General features: G+C 47.8%; 1 protein-coding gene across 8 annotated transcripts in view; it reads left to right on the plus strand.

Annotated features, from left to right (window-relative positions):
* LITAF (lipopolysaccharide induced TNF factor) overlaps positions 1-21,039 on the plus strand; it is an 82,523-nt gene extending 61,484 nt beyond the window's left edge. For all 8 annotated transcript variants that reach the window (XM_025371576.1, XM_025371577.1, XM_025371572.1 and 5 more), the window contains 3 exons: positions 12,005-12,229; positions 15,337-15,493; positions 19,285-21,039. In XM_025371576.1, the coding sequence (XP_025227361.1) occupies positions 12,010-12,229; positions 15,337-15,493; positions 19,285-19,393 (486 nt within the window). In that variant the 5' untranslated portion in view covers positions 12,005-12,009 and the 3' untranslated portion in view covers positions 19,394-21,039. The remainder of the gene's footprint in view (positions 1-12,004; positions 12,230-15,336; positions 15,494-19,284) is intronic.
* The last annotated feature ends 461 nt before the right edge of the window (positions 21,040-21,500 follow it).

Below are 21,500 nucleotides of genomic sequence, written 5' to 3' on the forward strand. Positions count from 1 at the left end.
TCTCTCTCTCTTTTTTTTTTTTTTTGACACAGGGTCTTGCTCTGTTGCCCAGGCTAGAGTGCAGTGGTGCAAACATGGCTCACTGCAACCTCTGTCTCCCAGGCTCAGGTGATCCTCCCCACTGAGCTTCTTAAGTAGCTGGGACTGCAGGTGCATACCACCACTCCTGGCTAATTTTTATCTTTTTTGTAGAGATGGGATGTCATTGTGTTACTAGGTTGGTCTCGAACTCCTGGGCTCATGCCATCCTCCTGCCTCGGGCTCCCACAGTGCTGGGATTACAGGTGTGAGCCACTGTGCCCTGCTGGAACTACCCTCTTTTCTGGGGGGGCACATCGCTCTGTTGCCCAGGCTGCAACACAGTGGCACGATCTCAACTCACTGCAACCTCCGCCTCCTGGGTTGAAGTACTTCTCCTACCTCAGCCAACCACATAGCTGGGATTACAGGGGTGCACCACCACGCCCAGCTAATTTTTGTATATTTATTAGAGCCAGGTTTCACCATGTTGGCCAGGCTGGTCTTGAACTCCTGACCTCAAGAGATCCGCCCGCCTCGGCCTCCCAAAGTGCTGGGATTACAGGCATGAGCCACCGTTCCCAGGCTGGAACTACCCTCTTGACATCCTTGCCTGGCCAGAACAAGAACTGGAATGGATGGTGGCCCAAGCAAGCGGTCCCTTCTGCTGAGTGATGATTCTAGCAGTGCTGTAAACTTGCACCAAGGAGAAAAAAATGAACCAGTCTTGAGGTTTGCAGACTGCAGCAGTTTTTCTTTCTGACTTCATCTTGTCCATATGCACACGCCCCCACACTTCCCTTTCAACCTCTGTCCACCCATGTTTTGTTGTTGTTGTTGTTTTGAGACAGAGTCTTGCTCTGTTGCCCAGGCTGGAGTGCAGTGGCACAATCTCAGCTTACTGCAACCTCTGTCTCCCAGGCTCAAGCAGTTCTTCTGCCTCAGCATTCCAAGTAACTGGGATTACAGGTGTGTGCCACTACACCTGGCTAATTTTTGTACTTTTAGTAGAGACGAGGTTTTGCCGTGTTGGCCAGGCTGGTCTCGAACTCCTGACCTCGGGTAATCTGCCCGCCTTGATCTCCCAAAGTGCTGGGATTACAGGCGTGAGCCACTGCGCCCAGCCTGTCCACCCAGTTTTATCCCGACCTAATCCCCTCCTTCATGGACATCCTAGGGTGCCCTGTTAAGAAACAATACACAGGTCGGGCGCGATGGCTCAAGCCTGTAATCCCAGCACTGGGAGGCCGAGACGGGCGGATCACGAGGTCAGGAGATCGAGACCATCCTGGCTAACATGGTGAAACCCCGTCTCTACTAAAAGAAAACCAAAAAAACAAAAAAACAAAAAACTAGCCGGGCGAGGTGGCGGGCGCCTGTAGTCCCAGCTACCCGGGAGGCTGAGGCAGGAGAATGGCGTGAACCTGGTAGGCGGAGCTTGCAGTGAGCTGAGATCCGGCCACTGCACTCCAGCCCGGGTGATAGAGCCAGACTCTGTCTCAAAAAAAAAAAAAAAAAAAAAAAGAGGAAACAATACACTGCCCCCAGGAATCCTGAGGAAATGAAGGATTCCAGTTCTTGAGCATATTTGGTGATGTGCTGGCATCTGCACGGTAAATCCTCATGTCACCTTGAGCGGAAATGTGAGACCATCTGTGTGGAGGCTTGTCGTTACATCAACATCTTCCCTTACAAACGTTGTTTTCTCAGATTCTATGTTAGGGCTATTGGAGTAAGCCCCTCCTATTCATTTCTGCTTCTTCATGTCTACTCCTAAATCTTTTTTTTTTTTTTTTCTGAGGTGGGGTCTTCCTCTGTTCCCCAGGCTGATGTGCGGTGACAACATTATAGCTTACTGCAGCCTCAACGTCCCGGGCTCAAGCGATCGAGGGATCCTTCTATCTCAGCCTTCCGAGTAACTGGGACTATAGACGTGTGCCACCACGCCCAGCTAATTTTTTTGATTTTTAGTAGAAATGGGGTCTCACTATGTTGCCCAGGCCGGTCTCGAACTTCTGAGCTCAAGCGAACCTTCTGCCTTGGCCTCCCAAAGTGTTGGGATTTCAGACATGAGCCACCACGTCTGGCCTGCTCCCAAATCTTCATGCCTTTCCAGATGGATCTTGGTGTCCTTTTTTCATATCTAGGTATTGCTTTCTACAAACTGTTGAAGTACCAGAGTGACCAGCTCGTCCCAGTTTGCCTGAGACTTTCCTAGATTTAGCACCAAAAGTCCTGCATCCTGGGAAAAACCCCTCTGTCCAAGGGAGACTGGGACAGTGGGTCGCCGTATGAAGCACCCATAACATTTTGGGCCCCTTTCTAGGTGCTGGGATGCAGATTTTAGTGTCAATTCCTGCTCTTATGGGGTCTATGGACCAGATAAAAAGACAGACAAGTAAAGAAAATGCCTTATGAGAAGTACAGCAAACAAACATGAGTTAGTAACAGCTGACATGTACTGAGTGCTTGTGTGTTCCACGTTGCTCTGGGGCCTTTTTGCAAATGGATTCATTTCATCCTCTCCAGAACCTTCTGAGGAAGAAACTATCAGTGTGCCCATTTTACAGATGGGAAAACTGAGGCACTAAAGTCATGCCCTGGGGCATGGGGGCCCCTGGATGAACCCAGGGGGTCTGGTTCCAGAGTCTGTGCCCTTGACCTCTGCACCATATAGAGAGGCTCCAGGAGGAATGAATTCGCCCGGGGGCAAGCCAGAGAGGGGCTTCTTGGAAGAGGTGACATCCAAGCTGGGATACGATAAGTGGAGAAGAATTTGCCAGACCCATCAGGAAGGAGGCAGACAGAAAAAAGAGCATGCCTGTGACATGTTTGGGAACATCCAAGCAAGGCAGGTGTGGCGGGAGATGCCACGAGAGACTGTGTGGTTGGTAGGGGCACCAGTGCATCCTGGGAATCCTCTTAGTCCCCGCAGACCAGGAGCAGGGAGTCACACTAGTGTAGAGCACAATGAGGGGTGTCAGAAAGACCCACGTGGCTTGATTTTAGACAAACAGGGGCCTGGGATGGACTGAACGAAGACCAGTGGCCAACTTAGAGGCTCGAGTTTTAAGGCCTTGGCTTGGGATAGTGAGATTAGAGATTTCCAGCAATATCTCTCCGTGCCCCATCCCCGCCTCGGCTTTTTATTGAAGAGAAACTCACACAAAGATAACCACTTAAAAGTGAGTAATTCAAGACCAGGCACGGCAGCCCATGCCTGTAATCCCAGCACTTTGGGAGACTGAGGCAGGTGGATTACTTGAGGTCAGGAGTTCTAGACCAGCCTGGTTAACATGGTGAAACCCCATCTCTACTAAAAATACAAAAATTAGCTGGGTGTGGTGGTGGGCGCCTGTAATCCCAACTATTAGGGAGGCTGAGGCAGGAGAATTGTTTGAGCATGGGAGGCAGAGGTTGCAGTGAGCCAAGATCGTGCCACTGTACCTGAGCGACAGAGAGAGACTCTGTCTCCAAAAAAAAAAAAAAAAAGGATAATTCAGTGGCATTTAGTAAGTTCATAGCATTGTGCAAGCATCAACTTGCATCTGGTTCCAGAACATTTTCATCATCTCCAAAAGAACCCCATACCCATTTTCTCCCACTGCTGTACACCCATCCCTCGTCACCACTGATGTGCTCTGTATCTCTGGATTCACCTATTCTGGGCATTTCATGTCGATGGAATCATTTGATGTAGCCTTTGTGCTTTCGAGGTTCATTCCAGGGCTATCTTGGAGCCCAAATGATCAGTGATAAAACTGCTAGGCCGGCCACCCCGGGCTTCCCGAAGTCTGATCTTTTCCTTTGCGTTTAGGATTCAAGGTCATACTTAGCTAGCAGGAGCGATACCATAATCGTGAACGTGGTTTTCCCAGGGTGAGGCTTATCCATTGCACTTCCCTGTGATCTCCTCATTAAAAAAAAAAAAAAAAAAAAGATTCAAGATTTGAGGCAGAACACTGTCCCTTTTGACCTGCAGGTTTGATTCTGCAAACATTGAATGAACCCCTGTTTTGGGCGGACGAGGAGTAAGATGACGCCCAGGACCTTGTGAGCGCCTGAAGTAGCAGCTTCCACTGGCCTATTCCAGAGAATTCTGAGGCTGTTTAGGCTGAATTGTTTATTAGCAGATCTGTTGCTGAAAGTGAGGTCCCTCGTGGAGTTTATTTCTACGTCCTGAGGATTTCAGATCAATGCATCAGGGTGTGGATGATCGCTGGGTCTGACACTGTGGCTTCTCCCTGGGGGTTCCTGGGTTTTTTGCCTCCGCTTTTAACAGAGTGATATTAACAAAACAGGCCGGGCGCGGTGGTTCACGCCTGTCAGCCTAGCATTTTGGGAGGCTGAGGCGGGTGGATCACTTGAGGTCAGGAGTTCGAGAGCGGCCTGGCCAACATGGTGAAACCCTTGTCTCTAGTAAAAATACAAAAAATTAGCTGGGTTTAGTGGCGCGTGCCTGTAACCCCAGCTTCTCGGGAGGCTGAGGCAGGAGAATTGTTTGAACCTGGGAGGCAGAGGTTACAGTGAGCTAAGATCATGCCACTGCACTCCAGCCTGGGTAACAGAGTGAGACTCTGTCTCAAACAAAAACACAAACAAAACTGAGATGCAGATGCTCTCTGGGTTGACAAGCACGCCCCTCCCCCTCAACACCCCCCAACCTCTTCTCTTTTGCTAAGGGCTTGAAGCAGTAAATATGCAGCTTTGGCCACTCTGCCTCCAGGGAATTTCTGAACTCTCTCCCCTTTCATTGTTATTCTCCCCAATATGAGAAGGCTGAGCTTTGTGGCTTTACACCCTCGGCCCATCATTAAAATTCTGTTGCCTGTTTACTAAGAAGCAGGTCACTTTGAATTGCCAAGTGCCCAGTGACAAAATGAATTGGAACCCATCATTGGCAGATATTTTTTGCATTGCATCACAAGTATGTGGCGCAAGTATGTGGCGTGAAAGTGCTCAGTAAACGCACTTTCATGTATTAGGGAGGCAGAAAGAAAGGTGATCCCTCCAGAGTTCAAATGTGTCAGATGTGTTGCTTCCACTGAGGGTGTATTTTCCTTTCATGATTTTTCTGTTTTTTAAACATTTCTGGCCAGGCTCGGTGGCTCACACCTATAATCCCAGCACTCTGGGAGGCCAAGGTGGGCTGATCACCTGAGGTCGGGAGTTTGAGACCAACCTGGCCAACGTGGTGAAACCCTGTCTCTACTAAAAAATGCAAAAATTAGTCAGGCGTGTTGGCAGGCTAAAAAAAAAAAAAATTATTATTATAATTTTTTGTTTAGAGATATGGTCTCACTCTGTCACCCAGGCTGGAGTGCAGTGGTGTGATCACACCTCACCGTAACCTCGAACTCCCAGGCTCGAGCAATCCTGCCACCTCAGCTTCCTGAATAGCTGGGACTACAAGTTCGTGCAGTCATGTCTGGCTAATATATATTTTTTAATGTAAAAAATTTTTTTGAAAGATTGTTTTTATATGTGATTTTGTGACTCTACTTTTTTTTTTTTTCTTTTTGTTTTGAGACAGGGTCTCACTCTGTCACCCAGGCTGGAGAGCAGTGGCGTGATCATAGCTTATTGCAGTCTCAAACTCCTGGGCTCAAGTGATCCTTAGCCTCTGGAGTAGCCGGGGCCACAGGCGCCTGCCACCACGTCCGGCTGATTTTTGTATCATTTGTAGAGACACGGTCTGAATTTGTTTCCCAGGCTGGTCTCAAACTCTTGGGCTTAAGTGATCCGCCCATCTCGGCCTCCCAAAGTGCTGGGATTACAGATGTGATCCACCATGCCTGGGCAAGAATCCCTTTCGTTGAACAAATTGTTGAGAGTTGGAGTGAGGAAAACTTTTGGCTGAAAGGGACCCCAAGATATCCCAAGTGGCATATTTATAGATGTGAAAGTGATTCCACAGCTGGGCATGTCAGTTCCAAATTCTCTATGGATCAGGAATGCCTCCTTTTCCTTTTCTGTCACCACCGGTCACATTTGGCTAGTTAATTTCTGGGCTCCAGTGCAGCATGGAAACGCGGGGCCTTCTGTTCAAAAAGTGTTCAGAATTTCTTTTCTTTTTCTTTTTCTTTTTTTTTTTTTTTTGAGACGGAATGTCGCTCAGTCGCCCAGACTGGAGTGCAGTGGCACGATCTCGGCTCACTGCAGCCTCCATCTCCCAGGTTCACAGTGTGGAGAGGCCGGGCACGGTGGCTCACGCCTGTAATCCCAGCACTTTGAGAGGCTGAGGCATGAGGATCACTTGAGCCCAGGAGTTTGTGACCATCCTGGGCAGCACAGCATGACCCTGTCTCTAAGAAAAATTAAAAGGTTATAGCCAGGCATGGTGACACACACCTGTAGTCCCAGCTACTCCAGAGGCTGAGACGGGAGGATTGTTTGAGTCTACGAGTTACAGGCTGTGGTGAGCTATGATTGTGCCACTGTACTCCAGCTTGGGCAACAGAGGGAGACCCTGTTTCTCTCTCTCTCTTTCTCTCTTAAAGACATTGTGGAGAGTATGTGTGTGAGTTTAGGGTGAGGGGGACTAATTGCTGTTCCTAAGAGTTTCATAGTTGGGGGGGTGAGAAGGAGGGGATGGGGGGTGATGAGGAGAGGGATGGTTGGTGGGAGGGCCTCTTATCCCAGGAGATAAGCCAAATTGAAACGAAGGCACAAAACAAGAAAAACAAAATGGGACTAACCGTGGTGGCATTTTCTGGCCTTGGGGCCTCAGAGAGGGAAGACTGTGGAATTTATTTAGAAAACTTCCAAACCAGCGGTTATGAGTGTTTTTTACTATTCTGGCCTGTTGCTCTTGTTCTTTTCAGAATTATAAGTGTGTTTGTGTGGCTGTTTGATCTCGAAGCAATGCTCAAAAGAGGCAGTGTCTCAAAGTCCCAGAAGATAAGATGTGACCACATGAAAGATGGTCTCAATAAAGGGGGAGAGGCAGTGGCCAAAGCCTTAATTTCCAGAATGAGAAACTGGGGTCCACCCATCCTTTAAGGGTCATCAGAAGAAAGCTCCCGTCCTCCCATCCCCCACACCTGTTTGTTGACTCTTTAAAAATGCCATTTCCTGGCCGGGCGCGGTGGCTCAAGCCTGTAATCCCAGCACTTTGGGAGGCCAAGACGGGCGGATCACAAGGTCAGGAGATCGAGACCAGCCTGGCTAACACGGTGAAACCCCGTCTCTACTAAAAAATACAAAAAACTAGCCGGGCGAGGTGGCGGGCGCCTGTAGTCCCAACTACTCGGGAGGCTGAGGCAGGAGAATGGCGTAGACCCGGGAGCTTGCAGTGAGCTGAGATCCGGCCACTGCACTCCAGCCTGGGCGACAGAGCGAGACTCCGTCTCAAAAAAAAAAAAAAAAAAAATGCCGTTTCCTGACTTTGGGAGGAGAGGCCGTGGTTTTTGCAGGAATTGCGCTGCTGCCCAGTTCAGCCATTGCCTCTTGGAGGTTTAGGATGCCCCAGGCCTTGTTTTCCCTCAAAGCATTCCGTTGGCAATCACGATCAACCATGCTCCTTGAAGATTTCTGTACACACTGGCTTTTTCTCGTCTTGTAAGTTTTTATACAAGTCAGTTTTCATCATAAATTGTGGAGGTGGGTCTGGGGCTGTGACGGCGAGTCCTCGACGTTCAACCCGGATGTAGGTCACTCCAGAGCCCCAGGGTGTTCCCTTTGCTGGAAGTTTCAACAAGGCCAGAAGCAGACATCACGGGTTCCCGGGGGGGCCTCTGGAAGGGAGGTCAGCTGACTTTAGGGGCGAGCTGGGACTTTTGCATTTCTATTCCTGTATGTCAGAGGAAACTAGCAACATGCCTCAAACCACTTTACACCGTCAGTCTCAGTGTTAAACCCGAGCCTGTTTTCACAAACGCCTCCTGTGATCTCATTACTCCCCCACCCTGCCCTCCTGCTTCTGTGGCTTTCTCTCCTTTGCTTCTTGCTCCTCTGAGAGACCTTCTGTCTCATCTGTCTTTTCTGGGGTTGGGCCTTTCCCCTTCTCTATAACCTTCTGTGACTCCCATGGCTCATAGCTTTGCTGTGTATTAGGAGCAGAAAGCAAGCTTCATTACGTCATTTAATATTTTTTAGTAGCTACATTTTTCTTTTTTTTTTTTTTGAAATGGAGTCTCGCTCTGTGGCCCGGGCTGGAGTGCAGTAGCACGATCTCGGCTCACTGCAAACTCTGGCTCCCGGGTTAACCGCTGGGATTATAGGCGTACGCCACCATACCTGGCTAATTTTTTGTTTTTAGTAGTGATGGGGTTTCACCATGTTGGCCAGGCTGGTCTCGAACTCCCAACCTCAAATGATCCACTCGTCTCAGCCTCCCAAAGTGCCAGGATTACAGGCATGAGCCACCGCGCCTGGCCACCACATTTTATTTATTTATTTATTTATTTTTGAGACAGAGTCTAACTCTGTTGCCCAGGCTGGAGTGAAATGGCGTGATCTCAGCTCACTGCAACCTCCGTCTCCCAGGTTCAAGCGATTCTCGTGCCTCAGCCTCCTGAGTAACTGGGATTACAGGCGCCCTATACCACGCCTGGCTAATTTTTGTCTTTTTAGTAGAGACAGGATTTCACCATGTTGTCTAGGCTGGTATCAAACTCCTGACCTCAGGTGATCCGCCCGCCTCGGCCTTCTGAAGTGCTGGGATTACGGGCGTGAGCCACCGTGTCTGGCCTCTTTTTTTATTGATTGATTGACTGATTGAGACAGAGTCTTGCCCAGGCGCAGTCACGGGTCACTTGAACTCCTGGGCTTACGTGTTTCTCTCATCTCAGCCTCCCAAGTAGCGGGGACCACAGGGGTGCACCACCATGCCTGGCTAATTTTTAATTTTTTTTGTAGAGACAGTGTCTCCCCATGTTGCCCAGGTTGATGTAGAACTCCTGGGCTCAAGCCATCCTCCTGCCTCAGCCTCCCAAAGTGCTGGGATGACAGGTGTAAGCCACCATGCCTGGTCCAGTAGCCACATTTTGAAAGGTACAAAGAAACAGGTGAAATTAACGATACACTTAACTTCATATATCTAAGCCGTGGTCATTTTAATATATCAACATAAGAAATTATTAATGAGATATTTTACATTCGTTTTTTTCCTACTAAGTTTTGAAACCCAGGGTGTATTTTTACATTGACATTCGATCCCAAATTGAATGCTAAATTTTTATCAAAAAACATTTTGATCTATATTCAGTGGTTATCAAATTTACTATTGAAAAAGTAGATTCACATACCCAAGTCGTCCCAGACTTCCATGGAAGCTTCCCAATAATTGAATTGTTAGTTTTTAAGTTTAAATTGCTTAAACTTAAATACAAGCAAAAATTCATTGGCAAGTAAAAAGATGAAAGAAAGCTAAAAAAAAAAAAATTCAGTTCCTCACTCACACTAGCTCAATTCTTCTTTTCTTTTAGAGATAGAATGTCGCTCTATCCCCAGGCTAAAGTGCAGTGGCATGATCATGGCTCACTGTAGCCTCCACCTCCTAGGCTCAGGTGATCCTCCTACCTCAGCCTCCTGGGTAGCTGAGATCACAAGCGTGCACCACCATGCCTGGCTAATTTTTTTAATTTTTAAAATTTTGTAGAGACAGGGTCTCATTATATTGTCTAGGCTGGTCTTGAACTCCTGGGCTCAAGTAATCCAACTGCCTCCACCTCCCAAAGTGCTGGGATTACAGTCATAAGTCCCTGTGCCTGGTCACAAACCACATTTTAGGTACCCAACAGCCCTACGTGACTGGTGGCTGCTATATCGGGCAGCAGATACAGAGCATTTCAGTCATCACAGAAGGTTCTGTTGAACAGCACTCTCTGATGATAGAATGAAGTCTTGAACACGTGTTCTCCAAGAGACCTTCAAAGTTTTCTGGAACGCAGCCCCAACCCATCTTTACTTACTGACTTTCTTTTTATCATGTTCACTCTCCACGCCTCTATTCCACTTTGTTTTGTTTGTTTTTGAGACAGGGTCTCGCTCTGTTGCCCAGGCTGGAGTACAGTGGCGTGATCATGGCTCACTGAGGCCTCAACCTCCCAGGATTAAGCAGTCCTCCTGCCTGAGCCCCCTAAGTAGCTGGGATTACACGTATGTGCCACTACACCTGGCTAATTTTTTTATTCGTTTTAGAGACAGGGTCTCACTATGTTGCCCAGACTGGTCGTGAATTCCTGGGCTCAAGTGATCCTCCTGCCTCAACCTCCCAAAGTACTGGGATTACAGGCATGAGCCACTGCACCTAGCCCTTTTGTTTTGTTTTAGAGATGGGGGTCTCACCATGTTGCCCAGGCTAGTCTTGAGATCCTGCCTGGGCTCAGGCTATCCTGCCACCTCGATCCCACAAAGTGCTGGGATTACAGGTGTGAGCCACCGCACCTGGTCTCTGTTTCCACTGTGAGGTGAATACCCTTTCTTCGGTTCCTCCAGAGAAGGCCCCCCCTGGGGCTTGGTTTAGAGGCAGGGCTTACGAGAAGGACTCCACCCTTCTCCCTGCAGTGGGATTAATTGCTGCCTTGGCTTCCCACGAGTTCTAGAAAATGAGGCAGACAGTGTAGGGAGAGGGGAGAGGTGGCAGGCCTGTCCGAGCCCTGTGCTGTGGCTCGCTGCCCTGGAGCCTCGTTTCCCGTTTCTCCCGAGACAGATTTGAATGGCTCTTCTAAGGCAGCCTGAACCCTGCCCAGTTAGAAAAACAGCCACACAAAGAACAGCACTGTGTCTGCCTGCAGCTGCCCCATGGCTGCTGGAGCACGGAACGTCAGACAGGAGCACACTCTGGGTGCAGGGTGTAATTCTAGGCGACCAGCAGCTCTGCCAGGGCTGGAGGGAAATCCTTTCTTTGCCCTCACAAAAGAAAATGTGTGCCTGGCTGCTCTGGTGCTCATTTTTCAAAATGGGAACTGCAGTCTATGTGTATTTCCTTCTTAAAAAGCTATAACACACAGGCTGGGCAGAGTGGCTCACACCTTTAATCCCAACACATTGGGAGGCCAAGGCAGGAGGATCACTTGCGCCCAGGAGTTCAAGACCAGCCTAGACAATAAAGTGAGCCTCCCGTCTCTACAAAAAATAAAAGCATTAGCCGAGCACAGGGACGCAGGCCTGTAGTCCCTGGGAGGCTGAGGCAGGAAGATCACCTGAGCCTGGGTGGTGGAGGCTGCAGTGAGCTGAGATCGCACCACTGCACTCTAGCCTGGGTGACAGAGTGAGATCTTGTCTCAAAAAAATAAAACAAAAAACTATAACACACATACTAAAAAGTATATACATTTTAATTGTACAACTCAGCTTTTTACAGACTGAACATATCTCTGTAACTAGCCCCCAGGTGAAGAACGAGAACAGGACCCGCCCCCTGCAAAGGCCCCCTCATGCCCCTTTCCAGATTCTTCTTCCTCTCCCAAGAGTACAAGAGTAACCGCCCCATGAATTCATTTTGCCTATTTCTGACCTTTATTTAAATAGTATCATACAGTGTTCATTTTGTGGCATCTGGCCCCTTTGCTATTTGCGATGCGATAGTTTGTGGTTGGTTTTTGAATGCCTTTATCCCTTCCGTTACCTGAAACAGTTAGTGAAAACCACAGTGGTTTAAAAACCAAAAAAAAAAAAAAAAAAAAAAAAAAGAAGAAGAAACATCAGCTATGGAAGATAGGTCATTGTCTGGTAATGGTTTAAGATATGGAGAAGAAGTAACTCGTATTTGGTTGATGTTTCCACTTGGGATTTTCCAGGTTTTGGTGATTTTTGGTAGAAATTATTTACTTTTTGATTTTTATTTAGGGAATCCATTAAGATAATAATTCTGGGGTCTTGAAGGGACATTAACCCTCTTCCTGGGTTTTGGACAAAGCTGGATTGAAGTCATTTTCTCAGAATTTTTGTTTGCCAGAAAGAAAATTGAAGACTTGGGTGAAAAAGGGAGAGGGAGGGATCAATTGAATTTCTCATCTGTTATGTTCTATTTCTGTTTTAGGTAAAATGTCGGTTCCAGGACCTTACCAGGCGGCCACTGGGCCTTCCTCAGCGCCATCTGCACCTCCATCCTATGAAGAGACAGTGGCTGTTAACAGTTATTACCCCACGCCTCCAGCTCCCATGCCTGGGCCAACTACAGGGCTTGTGACAGGGCCTGATGGGAAGGGCATGAATCCTCCTTCGTATTTTACCCAGGCAGCGCCCATCCCCAATAACAATCCAAGTACGTGTGGCCTCCTAGGCCTCCCTTACCATTCCTTGGCCCTCCACCCTGGGAGTCAGGAGAGTGGGAATCAGGAGAGTGACCGAAGTGACTCTGCCAAAGAGTCTAAGTGAAGTGCCAGTATGTTCCAGTTTTACCCCCTTACCTTGAAATTCCACACACAGTCTTTTTTTTTTTTTTGAGACGGAGTCTCGCTCTGTCGCCCAGGCTGGAGTGCAGTGGCGCAATCTCCGCTCACTGCAAGCTCCGTCGCCTCCCGGGTTCACACTGTTCTCCTGCCTCAGCCTCCCTAGAAGCTGGGACTACAGGTACCCGCCATCACGCCCGGCTAATTTTTTTTGTATTTTTAGTAGAGACGGGGTTTCACCGTGTTCGCCAGGATGGTCTCAATTTCCTGACCTTGTGATCCGCCGGTCTCGGCCTCCCAAAGTGCTGGGATTACAGGCAGGAGCCACTGCGCCTGGCCACACACAGTCTTTTAGATTCCATGTTGGTGAGGCTCATGGCTTTTCTATAATGAAGTATGGTTTAGGATCTTTCCCATGATCATCATATACGAATCATTTGGCATGTCTCATGCAGGCACAACCAACTTTCTTCTGAGAATGGGAGTTTGTGTCTTAAGGGCCCCCACCCTTCCTCCTAAGGTCTGATGCAGAACTTCTGCCCTGAGGCCAGGGCTGAGGTAGGAACAGGGAGAAGAAACTGTCCTGAGCAGTGTGTGATTGTGTTTTCATACCAGCTCACCCTCAATGCAAGTTGCTCTTCTGCTTTTGAGCAACCAGATGGTCCCTGTCCTTGGGTGCTTCCTTCCGCCCAAGTGTGCCCTGGTATGTCACTGCTTCAGTATCACAGGCAGTTCTGGAAGAAATCTTTAGCTCAGAGAGGGGACCCGTGAATCAGACCACCTGGGTTCACATAACCTCCTTGTGCCTCAGCTTCCCCATTTGTAAAATAGGTTTCATCCAGTACCTATTTACAAATATCAGTGGGTTGTTAACATGAAAGAAAGTTCTGTGTGCCAAATACAGAGTACTCATTCGATAGAAGTGAATTCTTATTGTTGTGTTCAAGTTATTTTGACCCCTTGAGCTGGATTCTTAGACCATCCTGTGATCAATAAATAGTTTCTTCTTCTCTTTTTTTTTTTTGAGACAGGGTCTTACCATGTTGCCCAGGCTGGAGTGCAGTGGTGCAATCACGGCTCGCTATAGCCTGGACCTCCTGGGCTCAAGCGATCCTCCCACCTCAGTCTCTGGAATAGCTGAGACTACAGGCATACACCTCCACACCTGGCTAGTTTTTAAATTTTTGTAGAAACGGGATCTCACTGTGTTACCAGGCTGATCTTTAACTCCAGAGCTTAAACGATCTTCCCACCTCCCTTGGCCTCCCAAAGTGTTAGAATTATCAGCATGAGCCACAGAGCCTGGCCCAAATAACTTATTTTTGAACCCTAAAAACACTTAATAAAATGTATGAACTGGGTGTGGTGGCTTGTGCCTGTAATCCTAGCTATGGAGGCAGGAGGATCACCTGAGGCCAGGAGTTCCAGATCAGCCTGAGTGACATAGTGAGACATTGTCTCTATGAAAATAAAATTAGCCGAGTGTGATGGTTTGCACCTGTAGTCCCAGCTACTTGAGAGGCAGAGGTGGGAGGACTGCTTGAGCCCAGGAGGTTGATGTTCCAGTGAACTACGATGATACCCCTGCACTCCAGCCTGGGCAACAGAACAAGACTCTGTCCCCTCCTCAAAAAGAAATTTCACATAAGTGCTCAAGTATGATTCAGTACTACTTTTCTGGAAGGAGGGTTTTATCTGTATTACTAAGTTCAGTTAACTCTAGGCAGTAATATTCTCCTAATCCATTTGTTACATAAATGGCATTCTAACAACGTAAAAAGGAACAGAAGGAAGTTGCTTTGACAAAAATATGAGCTTAACAACTGAAGTGCTTAATGATTGTCATCACCCTGGATTCTCTTTTTTTTTTTTTTTTTTTTTTTTGAGATAGAGTCTTGTTCTGTTGCCCAAGCTGGAGTGCAGTGGCATGATCTCAGCTCACTGCAACCTCTGTCTCCCGGGTTCAAATGATTCTCCTGCCTCAGCCTCCCAAGTAGCTGGGACTACAGGTGCACGCCACCATGCCTGGCTAATTTTTGTCTTTTTGAAACAGGGTTTCACCATGTTGGCCAGGCTGGTCTCCTGACCTCCGGTGATTCACCTGCCTCGGCCTCCCAAAGCCAAGGGATTTGCTGGGATTACAGGTGTGAGCCACCGCACCCGGCATGGATCTCTTCTGATTCTTGTGAATGTTCAAACATGGTTTCACATAGCTTTTTCTTCCGAGCATTATTTCATATTTTCATTTCTTGTATCAACACAGTTCACGAGCTTATTGTCTTACAAAGTTGACCTGCATTTCCTGGCTTGGTAAACTCTACCCTTATCATTGGGTGTCAGAGTTTATCAAAGGGTCTGTGTAAAAAGAGTGGATTGTTTATCAAGGGCTACTAGGCACAGTGTGAGGCTGGTTAAGATTTATTTATTTATTTTTGAGACTGAATCTCACTTTGTTGCCCAGACTGGAGTGCAGTGGCACAGTCATGATTGACTGCAGCCTCAATGTCTCAGACTCAAGTGATCACCTTGACTCACCTCAGCCTCCTGAGTAGCTGGGACTACAGGCATGCACCACCACGCCAGGCTAATTTTTATAGTTTTTTGTAGAGATGAGGTCTTGTCATGTTGCCTAGGCTGATCTCAAACTCCTAGGCTCAAGCAATCCTCCCACCTTGGCCTCCCGAAGTGTTGGGATTACAGGCATGAGCCACCGCGCCCGGTCCTCCTTTTTTTTGAGGCTGAATCATATTCTGGTGTATGGAGAAACCTCGCTGTGTTAATTCATTGGTCCATCAATGGACACTTGTGTTCCTTCCCCTTTTGGCTCTCACAGGTAGCCAAATGACGAACGCATGCTATGAACACGGATGTACAATTATAGTATTTGCTGGCATCCCTGCGTTCCTCTCTTTGTCCTGTTGTGAATGCTATTGGCCTTGTTTCCTGAGCAGCCTGTGTTTGTCCCTCTCCCTTTCATCAGTTACCGTGCAGACGGTCTATGTGCAGCACCCCATCTCCTTTCTGGATCGCCCTGTCCAAATGTGTTGTCCCTCCTGCAACAAGATGATCGTGAGTCAGCTGTCCTATAATGCCGGTGCCCTGACCTGGCTGTCCTGCGGGAGCCTGTGCCTGCTGGGGTGAGTCTGCCTCCCACTTGGCCCCAAGCCCTCCTGCCCTTCTCTCCGGGTGTTGGCGGCGGGGTGGGTTCTCAACCGCACCATGCTTGGCATTCAGGCCAGACATTTGTGTTGGTTTTTTTTGAGATGGAGTCTCACTCTGTCGCCCAGGCTGGAGTACAGTGGGGCAATCTCGGCTCCCTGCAACCCCCACTGCTCAGGGTCAAACGATTCTCCTGCCTCAGCCTCCTGTGTAGTTGGGATTATAGGGGTACGCAACCACGCCCAGCTTATTTTTAGTAGAGTCGGGGTTTCACCATCTTGGCCAGGCTGGCCTCAAACTCCTGACCTCAGGTGATCTGCACGCCTCCGCCTCCCAAAGTGCTGGGATTACAGGTGTGAGCCACCGTGCCTGGCCTAACACAGTTCTTTCTTTTTTTGTGACGGATTCTCACTCTGTTGCCCAGGCTGGAGTGCAGTGGCATGATCCCGGCTCACTGTAACCTCTGCTCCCCGGGTTCAAGCGATTCTCCTGCCTCAGCCTCCCTAGTAGCTGGGATTACAAGTGTGCACCACCACGCCCGGCTAATATTTTGTATTTTTAGTAGAGATAGGGTCTCACCATGTTGGCCAGGCTGGTCTCGAACTCCTGACCTCAGGTGATCCGCCCGCCTCAGCCTCCCAAAGTGCTGGGATTACAGGCATGGGTCACCATGCCTGGCCCAAGACATTTCTTGATTGTAGGGGGTGTCCTGTGCATTGTAGGATATTGAATAGCGTCCCTGGCCCCCCACCCGCTTGATGCCAGGAGCACTACGCTCCCCACTTCTGACCAAAAATACCCCCTGGGAGGCCAAGTCATCCCTGCTGCTCTATCAGTCCCCAGAAATTGGTCTTCCGTCTTTTCTTCTTGCTTATCTGCGCGTGGGGACAAGCTTCACAGCTGCTTCCAGCTGTGTGTAGGGCAATACCCTCAGGGGTTCCTTTTCTTCTAGAATTTCATGACCTAAATAATAATGTTTGCTGGAGCCCGAGGGAAGCTTTAAACAATCTGTACATTAAAATTCTTCATAGGAATCGCTTCAAAACTTCTTATCCTTTTATGACCCAAAGTATTTTTCCCGTTGCCCATGCGCGGGAATTATGTAAATATTTATGTCTGCACCCAGGGTATTATGTTTAAAGAGATAATAGTTTCTGTTCTGGGAGAAAAATCTGAGGAAACACAATCAATTTTTTGTTTCCCACCAAGCAGGTAAAAGTAGCTTCCTTATTCCTGGCCACGTGAGCCACTCAGAAAACCCCAAGGGGCTCCATTCTTTTCCTTAAAGGAACCGATGTTTGTGAGTTTCAGGAGCCTCATGCAACCAACACATTCCTCCACATTGTCCTTTGGTGACTTGAGGTTGAAAAGGAACAATATTTCTCTTCCTAACTTCAGTAAGAGGCTCAGAGTCCCGGAGAGTTTAGTTAACTTCCTCGAGGTCATGTGTTAAATAAGGAAGGAAGGAGACAAAACAGCTTTCTGGGCACCTGATTCCCCCTCTTGCCCACAGGACTCTGCAGTTGTTTTCATCCCATGGGCAGAAAATGCTAAAAAAAAAAAAAAAAAAAAAAAAAAAAGAGTCCATTGCCTCTGGATATTTGTATTAAAACAAATTTTTATCTTTGAAATCAGGGAAAGGACAGAATAGAAACTTCCTTGTTTTGTTTTGTGTGAGACTGAGTCTTGCTGTGTTGCCCAGTGCAGTGGTACGATCGTAGCTCTCTGCAGCTTTGGCCTCCTGGGCTCATGCAATCCTCCCACTTCAGCCTCCTGAGTATCTGGGACCACAGGTGTGTGCCACCATACCCAGCTAATTTAAAAATTTGTGTGTGTGTGTGTGTGGAAGCGGGGGTTTTACTATGCTGCCCAGGCTGGTCTTAAACTCCTGGACCCAAGCAATCCTCCCGCCTTGACCTCCCAAAGTGCTGGAATTATAGAGGAATAGAAACTTACACTGAGTATTGGCCTCTGCCAATGTGGCTTTACAAATTGAGGCAGCCTTTGTTTCCCTCCCTTTGTTCCTTCCTTAAACATGGTAGAGTGGGTTCAAATCCTGCCTCTCACTAGCTGTGTGGCCATGGGCAAATGACTTTACCTCTCTGTGCTTCGGTTCCTCATCTATAGACGGGGGGGGCGGGGCAATAAGGCCCACCTCAGGGGCTGCCGAGGATAAAATATATGTGTGTGCTGCCTGGAGCCGTGCCTGCACCTGTAAGCCATAGGTTAGGACTCCTGCTGAACGGACTGACTGCTCTTATTTGAGCTCTGGAAAGCTTAGGCAATAGGAGGAAATTTCTTTCATGAGATAATTTCCTCATCAGAATGTTTCCAAATTTTGCCTTATGTAAACCAGCGTCTTCCCATAAAAGGTTGAGTTTTAACCACGTTTTTGACAAACATTGGTTGTCAGGCTGTCTGACGTTCCTGCCTGTGTGTGCCAATGGTGGATTATGTAGGTTAAGAGTTGTTATTTGGGGAATTCTACTTGGTTGCTGTAAGAAGCAGCCTGTGTATATGGGAAAGAGATCAGTAAGACAGGGGTTGGCAAAACGGCCCTGGAGCCAGGCGCCTGTTTGCAGTTTCACGGGAACATAGCCACGCCTATTGGTTTTTGGATTCTCTGTGGCTGTCTTCTCGTTGCAAGGGCAGAGTTGAGTAGTGGCAACAGAGACTCCATGGCTCATCAGGATGAAAGTATCTGGCCGGGTGTGTGGTGGCTTCCACTTGTAATCTCAGCACTTTGGGAGGCGGAGGTGGAAGGATCACTTGAGGCCAGCAGTTCAAGACCAGCCTGTGCAACATAGCAAGACCCCATCTGTACAAAAACAAACAAAGAACAGCAACAAAAAGACTAAAAGATCTAGTATCTGGCCCTTTGCAAAAAAAAGTTCACCAAGCCCATCTAAGACTTTGAAAGATTCCCAAATGACTCAAGATTTGAAAATCATGCTCAAAGGGGGTCTGTCCTTAGGAGGAGCCTTGGCGTTGGCTGGCATGTTAATTTCCTAGGGGTGCCATCACGAATTACAACACACCTAGTGTTTAAAACAACAGATATTGACTCTCACAATTCTAGGGGCCAGAAGTGCAAAATCAAAATGTCAGTAGGAGCCGGGCGTGGTGGCTCTCGCCTGTAATCCCAGCACTTGGGGAGGCCAAGGCAGGTGGATCACTTGAGGTCAGGAGTTTGAGACCAGCCTGGCCAACATGGTGAAACCTCATCTCTCCTAAAAATACATAACTAAGCTGGGCGTGGTGGCATGCACCTGCAGTCCCAGCTACTCAGGAGGCTGAGGCAAGGAGAATCGCTTGAACCCAGGAGGAGGGAGAATTGCTTGAACCCTGGGCAACAGAGCAAGACTCCGTCTCAAAACAAACAAATAAACAAACAAACCAAAAAAAAACCCCAAAATGTCAGCAGGGCCACGCTCCCTCCTAAGGCTTCAGGGCAGAATGTTTTTTTGCCTCCTCTAGCTTCTGGTAGGTCCAGGTGTTTCTTGGGTTATGGCCTCATCGTTCCAGCCTCTGCCTCTGTCTTCACATGCCCTTCTGCCCTCTCTGTATCTCTGTGTGTCCTCTCCTCTTCTTCTAAGGTCATTGGGTTTTGGGGGTCCACCTGGATAATCCAAGATGATCCCATCTCAAAATTCCTAATTATACTGGCAAAGACCCTTTTTACAAAGAAGGACATGAACATGTTTTTGGCAGCCAGTGTCCATCCTATTGTGGTCAGTAACGTGCTCCATGTGTCTCTCTCCCCTCCCAGGTGCGTAGCGGGCTGTTGCTTCATCCCCTTCTGCGTGGACGCCCTGCAGGACGTGGACCATTACTGTCCCAACTGCAGAGCTCTCCTGGGCACCTACAAGCGTTTGTAGGACTCAGCCAGACGTGGAGGGAGCCGGGTGTCGCAGGAAGTCCTTTCCACCTCTCATCAAGCTTCACACCTGGTGGAGGTTCTGCCCTGGTGGTCTCACCTCTCCAGGGGGCCCACCTTCATGTCTTCTTCTGGGGGGAAATGTCGCAAAACTAACAAACCTCCAAACCCCAAAAATTGCTGCTTGGAGTCGTGCATAGGACTTGCAAAGACATTCCCCTTGAGTGTCAGTTCAACGGTTTCCTGCCTCCCTGTGACCCTGAGTCCTCCCATCTAACTGTGATCATTGCCCTCTCCGAGTATCTTCCAGTGATCTGCCATCAGTGGCTCTTTTTTCCTGCCTCCGTGGGCCTTTCTGGTGGCAGTCTCAAACTGAGAAGCCACAGTTGCCTTATTTTTGAGGCTGTTCTGCTTAGAGCTCAGCTGAACCAGCCTTTAGTGCCTACCATTATCTTGTCCATCTGTTCCCATCCCTGATGATAAAGATCTTGCCTTACAGACTTTACAGGCTTGGCTTTTAGATTCTGTAACTTCAGACTTCATTAGCACACAGATTCACTTTAATTTCCTAATTTTTTTTAAGTACAAAGAGGGGCTATTAACACCCAGTACAGACATATCCATGAGGTCATAAATGCATGCTAGAAAACTAGAGCTGGATTTTATCACTGCCCTGTCTCCCCTTGTTTCTCTGTGCCAGATCTTCAGTGCCCCTTTCCATACAGGGAATTTTTTCTCATAGGTAATTATATGAACAGTTTTTATGACCTCCTTTTGGTCTGAAATACTTTTGAACAGAATTTCTTTCTTTTAAAAAAAAAAAAAAAACAAAAACAGAGACGGGGTCTTACTGTGTTGCCCAGGTTGGTCTCGAACTCCTGGGCTCAAGTGATCCTTCTGCTTTGGCCTCCCGAAGTGCTGGGATTGCAGGCATGAGCTACCGTGTGGGGCCTGAACATAATTTCAAGAGGAGGATTTATAAAACCATTTTCTCTAATCATATGATCGGTGTCATTTTCCCATTTGCCAGTGTAGTCTCACTTAAAAAAAGAAAAGGAAATGGATAATTTCATCCGCTGCCTTTACTTGGGGTTGATGTGGTTCTTAAACACCTTCATCATGGAACTCCCAAAGTGGGGTCCCTTTTGGGTTCCTGGTGGTGGGTTTTGAAAGATAAGGGAAAGCACATTTTGAGCATGTCTGGGTACCATGGTGTGGAACACGTGGGAACCGGAGCTGTTTCAGAGGACTCTGAAGTCTGATTTTAGTTTTCAGAGACACGGCTTGTTGTAAAACATCAGAAGACATGATTTCCAGGACTCAAGCAGCAAGCCAGGATTCAAGGTTGGCTGCTGTGTCATCTTTGAAGTCAAGACAAAGCTGGGCTCGACCTTCAAGAGTCCTCGATTTGACAATAATTCAGCTTAGGGAACTCATGTGAATACTACTATGTAAAAATAAAACCTAGACCTTGAGCGAACATCTGTATATTGGTTGAAAATGATAGTGGTAACCATTGATCCCCCTTACTTCATTTGACGTTTGGAAAATTCCAGTAATTATCATTTTTGCAATGAATACGGATACCACATAGTACTTTGGTGTTACCTGCTTTTGAAAAATAAAGTCTTTGGTTCACCCGGTGAACTATTTATGAGTTTTTTTGGTGTGAAGAAAGGGCTCATGTTGCGTTTCCAGCCATCGCTACAAAGAACCTTTATTTGCTCAGTAACGGTAGAAAATCCTTCCCGATTAAAAACGTCAGACTTGCTGAATATCCTGCAATGTCTAGATGAGCGATGTTGATTTGGGTATTTGCTAACGAGTCAGATTTGAACATGAGGCTTTTGGAACCCAATAGGCGTCGTTGATGGCGGCAAGCCATAGCTTTCAAGTTTTAATAAAATGCACAGAAGAGAGCTGTCCTCATTCATTCTGTGAACAAAACATGCTTTGTGAGATGCTAAAAAGAGGGTATTGTAACATGTCAGGAATATGGATGCCGCCTTCCCCCCTCCTTTGCTACCTGATGATACAGCTTCATTTTGCTAGATGCAAGGAAATAATGTCATCTTGGTGTGGCTTACATTGTCATTTAAACCCTAAAT

This window comes from Theropithecus gelada, chromosome 20, assembly GCF_003255815.1.
Source record: "Theropithecus gelada isolate Dixy chromosome 20, Tgel_1.0, whole genome shotgun sequence".
NCBI classification, from domain to species: Eukaryota; Metazoa; Chordata; class Mammalia; order Primates; family Cercopithecidae; genus Theropithecus; species Theropithecus gelada.